This window comes from Brachycentrus maculatus, unplaced genomic scaffold, assembly GCF_059751285.1.
Source record: "Brachycentrus maculatus isolate JH-2025_06_01 unplaced genomic scaffold, ASM5975128v1 h1tg001730l, whole genome shotgun sequence".
NCBI classification, from domain to species: Eukaryota; Metazoa; Arthropoda; class Insecta; order Trichoptera; family Brachycentridae; genus Brachycentrus; species Brachycentrus maculatus.
Genome location: NW_028282331.1, coordinates 4,385 through 10,066, shown reverse-complemented (window position 1 = coordinate 10,066; position 5,682 = coordinate 4,385). Strand labels below are relative to the sequence as shown.

Here is a 5,682-nt window from a genome sequence, read left to right as displayed (position 1 = left end):
TCCCAACCCCAACCCCAACCCCAACCCCAACCCCAACCCCAACCCCAACCCCAACCCCAAGAGATGGCAAAATTATCATAGGAAATTAGTTATCTTTGTACACATACACATACACATACACATACACAACATAGAGCATAGAACAAAATAGAAGCCTAACTTTGATGACAATTCCTCTAATTTCCTCAAAATCTCCTTCCTTGATGAATAAGTTAAGACTGCTGATTGATGGGTACACATAATTGCCTTTATCCTCGAATTGGGCATCGACAACAAGGTTGAAGTTGGGGTCGAATCTTTCCCTGATGAATATTGTATAGTTCCCTTCACCATTAATCTGCAAAACGATATACTGACTGAGAGTGACCCTGAGTGTAATATCATAGGCCGATACTTTAAACTGGAATCTACTGTTCCTAACATTGATGGGCATGAGCAATCCTCTTTCATTGCTATTCCAGCCAACTGGGAGTTAATCAAAGCTAAAGCTGTAAGATCCTGAGCCTCCCTCCACAATGAACTCCAGTAGAAAGTACTTGTCATCATAATGAGAAATTCTAGCGCCAGTCGGGTTGATGAAGAGCCTGATGTTCTGTGGAGTTTGAGCTTGAGTTTGGGTATTGATAGGGATGTTGAAGTTGTTGTTCACTTGATTCGAGTTCACAGATATTGTGAACTGGGCAGAGACTGAGAGTGCCAGGGCCAAGAGCAATAAAGCTGTTTCCTTTTTCATAATAGTTATAGAAATTCAAGGATTCTATCCCATTTATAGGCCCATTATTCTATGAATCGAACTTTTGAGTCCCCAAAAATAGACTCTGCATTTGCCCCCAAATTTAAATACAATCATCGAATATTCGAAATCAACGAATCCACGACTGCCATAATTGTTGAAACATGCTGATTATTTGCAGTAGTAGTTTAAAATGATCGAAACATAAAATAAAACTAAATTTCCCATCTGATCAGCATCCGAGTCAAATAATAGTGAAATCTTTGATTACTCGTTATTGATGTGCCATATATACATAGTAATCCTGTTTCATGGACTAAAAAGCATTTGACTCTCCGATCAAAAAAGCTGCATCTTCTCTACATTCTCATAATAGTAAAGAACAATTGCTCGCAAACTCTCCTTCGCTCCCCCAAATTCTCGAAATCTAAACCGAGAAACTTGGATTATGCTGATTTTATTAGATCGGATGGCAGAATCAAAAACTGGATAAGTTAAGCTTCAAACACTAAGTTCATAGACTCAGGAAAGATTATTCCAATTCATATCGCTACCAAGAAATTAAACATAGCGAAATAAAGTCGAATTCAGTGAAATAAATGTTCAATAAGACGAACGCACTCATCCAAAATAGCGCCATTTCCTGACTCCCACCAAAATAATTGCAACGACTGGGCGTCAGTGGGCAGTATTTGATTCCTATAGCGGAAGATATTTGAGAGGGTATCGAGCACATGACCCGCACTAGTTGTCAGTATTCTCCAAATTGCTGGTATTCTGCACCATTAACACCATCATCGTTCGCAATAAAATAGATATCACCAGATTCGAAACCATTGTGACAGAGTCAGCCATTAAAATGTACCCTCATTCCAAACTACGCAAAGATGATATCATCAGCCTTGAAGATTTACTGAAACTCCTGCTGATGGACCCATCTGAGGAATCTGAACTCATTCTGAGCAATAACATCGGCGCCTATCTGCTCAAAAAGAGAAAGCAACAGTATTACTCGGTTTATGACGCAGAGGATCGATACTATGAAGCAAACCTCAAATAGTTCTACGATTTTGTGAACATTTATTGCCAACAATGAAACTGTAGAACATAAAATATTTATACTACGATCCTGAGCTCCGACGCAAACAAAACATATGTTCAGCATTCGACGTAACATCAATTTCACTTGATGCCTCAAAAACTCATTCTTCCAGAAACTAATGAGGATCACATAAACCAAAATCAATATCAAGTATATCAATGAGCAGGGATCAGTTTCATGCAGGCAACATGAAATAGCCAACAAAGCCACTACTAACAAACATCTGCCCTATTACAATATCTGTCGTAATTGGGGAGGTAGCTTCATGAACTCGCATTCTTCATCATACTACGAATAGAAGGAATCAATCCAATTGTGATTGTCATACTCGGCAGCTACTCCGCAAACGATCGCGAGAAAGATATACAACAAATTATTTAATGGTATTTAAAAGATAATGCGTAGAAGCAACAACAATTAAGGCAGTAATTGTCAATATAATCTGAGGAGCAACTCAAAAGCGATTGCTAATGCAAATAGAAAGATGGAAGTTAATTCTAAAAGTAAGAAATGCGAGAATATCTCAAAGCCAAGAAACATAACAGAACTTCATTCAATACATTTTACACGCCTCAGAGATTACACACGGAGCCTATTTAATCGAATTCTCATAGTTTTCTACTAAAAAAGGTGCATCATAGTAACAGAAACAATAGATTCAAACATCCAACCGAAGATAGTTCAATTTTGTAATCAATCATAGAGAATAAAATTAAAATTAACATACCAACCACAAAGAACATACAAACTAAAAAGAACAACACACACCGAGCCGCCCAAAACCTGAGTAAACCCACAAAAAAATGAGCAATTCGAAAGACAACTAAAGCCCAGTTTATTTTATTATTATTTATCTTTCTGTCATAACTATCAGATAATCAAGTATGATCATATGGTCTATCCAAGAATTGTTGATAAATATATCAAATCAGGAGTATCTCAATTTAAACATATTAATAATGAACAACGAAATTATCCTGAGAGTGAAGTCTGCGTAGGGACAGTATCGATTGACTGTGAAGTCTGGGGATACTTTCGGCGAGCTGAGATTGCAGGTATTATGTGCATTTATTATTTAGCTTGCCAAGAAACTCGATTACCCGGTTCAAGATCTGATTCTGTTGACTGAAGATGGCCGTTCGTTGGCAATTGCAGATGGTAAAAAAATAAGGGAAGTTCCTTATTTTGTAGATGGGGCAATACTCAAGATCTAGTACAGGGTCCTCAAAAAAAAATAAAGTCACGGCGTTCAAGTCTCAGAAATACAGTACTTTTGTGTTTTATCACAGGAACAATGCCATATCCTCCAAATGCAATCATCCTTCGGGAGGGAAGTGTCTAAACTGCATAGGACTCGATGACAAGAAAAAAGATGGGAAGGACATAGTGGAAGATAAGCCGAAGTGCAATCATGGTCCCTCAGGAAAATGCCTGAATTGCACAGTCGTCGATCCCAAGGATAAGTAAGGAAAAATGAAATGGATGTGCCAGCATGGGCCAAATGCAAAATGCGTCTACTGTCTCGATAAATAATTCATTTCTGACATTGCCCATATTTCTTTCGATCAGTACCTTCGAGATAAGAAACTGAAATGCAAAGGAGTGCACCCTGCTGATGTAAAATGCGGCAATTGCCTACCTCCTTCCCAAATCAGATATACAGTCGACCGAGTCTGCAAGAACCATGAGCCATACCCCAAAGCGATGTGCAACAAATGTCTCCCCTCAAATGTTGTGATTAAAAGCCAATAGTTCCGGCATGTCGACTACGTTGAGTTTATGAATGTTGATGGGCTTTCGAACTTTGTCAAATTCTGGGTGCAGAAGAAGCAGATGACTGAGCAAAGAGTCGGTTTCTTGTATGGGTACTATGCGGAAGATCCCCACTATAAAGGCGGAATCCGTGTGATCGTCGAGGCCATATACGAGCCAAGACAAAGGGGAACCTACAACAGCTTTGAAATCTTAGAATCTCAAGATGAAATGAATAGGATTGATAACATTGCAGAAGTTGGACTTGGCCTCGAAAAGATAGGTTGGATTTTCACGTAGAATAACCACGATGTTGTCATGAGCCAGCACAAGGTCCGAATGGCAGCCCAGTACCAACAACGCAACCAAGTCAAGCACTCCTCTGGGTACATGATCTCGAACTTCATCACAGTTATCCTCAGAAGTAGATATTTAATCATAGTCAGATGACGCAAAGAACCAAGGAGAAGTTAAGCCATAAGTCTACATGATCAGCGACCAGGGGCAGGCTCTCTAGGCCAATGATCTCTTCATTGACTCAGAAGATCGAAAGACAATGTATGTCAGAGTGCCGAAACATGAAAAATAGGCCTTGCCAGGTTTCATTTCAGGAGGAAAGAGCGTAACATCATTCGAGCCATAATTTTTGCTTGTGAAGCTCGCTCACGGCTCATCCAGATCCAATAAATTTGCTTATCTCAAGAAGGCGGACTTCCCAGCGAAGAACCAAAGTGGAGCAACTAAGAAAGATCTCAAAGAGTACCTGAAAAAGAATCAGCATAAGCCCTCCTATGTCAAATATGGCGATTTTAACTTGTTGATCTACTTAGCTGAGCTAATGGATTTGCAGACTGCCCTTTCGATTGCAAATTGTGTTCAGAATTAAGGAACTGTCGAAGAAGTCTTAGATGAATTTGTACAGCAAACCGCATAAATTTGATTTGGGTGACGAAACAATTATACAATATAATATTCAGTGATGAATTTAGTTGTGATTGTTTGAATTGTGATGTTTTTTAAAGTGGGAGTCTGTGGGAATATGGGAGTGTGAATGTGGGAGTCTGTGGGAGTTTGTGGGGAGAGAAGCGTAATTATTTTCATATTTACAAAAAGTATTATATCGAATTCACAATAATTACATATTCACAAATTCGAATGTCACTTTAAATGAAAGAGCCTTCTGAATTGAGTTCATGCTGCAGAATTAATTTGAAATTCTTATTAATCAGAAATCCTGCAAAGAAATAGAGAAATGCAATACATAAACCAGGCAATCTAATACATCGTTAGACCAACCCGCGATCAATACCATATAAACAGGCTGGGCGAGCCTTCATTTAAAATCCTATAAGGCACTTCCAATTAGCGGCTTTTCATCCGCAATGACATAACAATTAAATCATCGAAGACCCCCCAAACTTCAATCAATGCCTCAAATAGTAACTCGGAGCATGAGGGACTGAATATTGCGGTTAGTTTCTACCACCGCTATAACAATCAGCATGCATATCCGTATAGTAATCAGAATATTGGCAATAAGAAGTGCATTGTCTATTTGCATGCGAATAATGGGTCGAGAGTGGAGGCTCTGCCCTATGTGATCCCCATACTCTCCGATAGTTCTCATTAGTATACTTTCTGCTCATTTGATAGTCTCGGAAGCGGGCTCAGCGATGGTTCGGTGATCACGCTGGGCGTCGAAGAAGCGGACGATATCTACGATGTAGTCAGACACTTAAGAAATATGTATGAAGTGAGGGAAATAATCCTGTGGGGCAGATCGATGGGATCATGCTCAGCGCTTATATTTATGGATAAGTACTTTTAGAAATTGAAGGCTTTCCAAGTGAAACTATCGGGCATGATCCTTGACAGCCCATTCTGCAGCCTGAGCAAAGTGATAAAAGAGCTCGCCTCCAAGCGCACAAACTTCCCCGAGTTTCTCCTGAGTCCCTTCATGATGTACCTCGAGCGCAAACTATCAGAGCGTATACACCTCAAATTTGACGCATACTAAATGCAGCAATATCTCCAAAACTACAGCCGAGAAGTACCAGTTTTGTTTTTGGTCTCCAAAAATGATAAACTGGTCAAG

General features: G+C 39.4%; 1 protein-coding gene across 1 annotated transcript; it reads left to right on the top strand.

Moving 5' to 3' along the window:
• Positions 1–3,130: 3,130 nt before the first annotated feature.
• LOC148298690 (uncharacterized) lies at positions 3,131–4,037 on the top strand. Its single transcript, XM_088276711.1, is given in 1 exon segment — positions 3,131–4,037. A coding segment is annotated over 1 exon segment (729 nt). The 5' UTR covers positions 3,131–3,308.
• Positions 4,038–5,682: the final 1,645 nt, after the last annotated feature.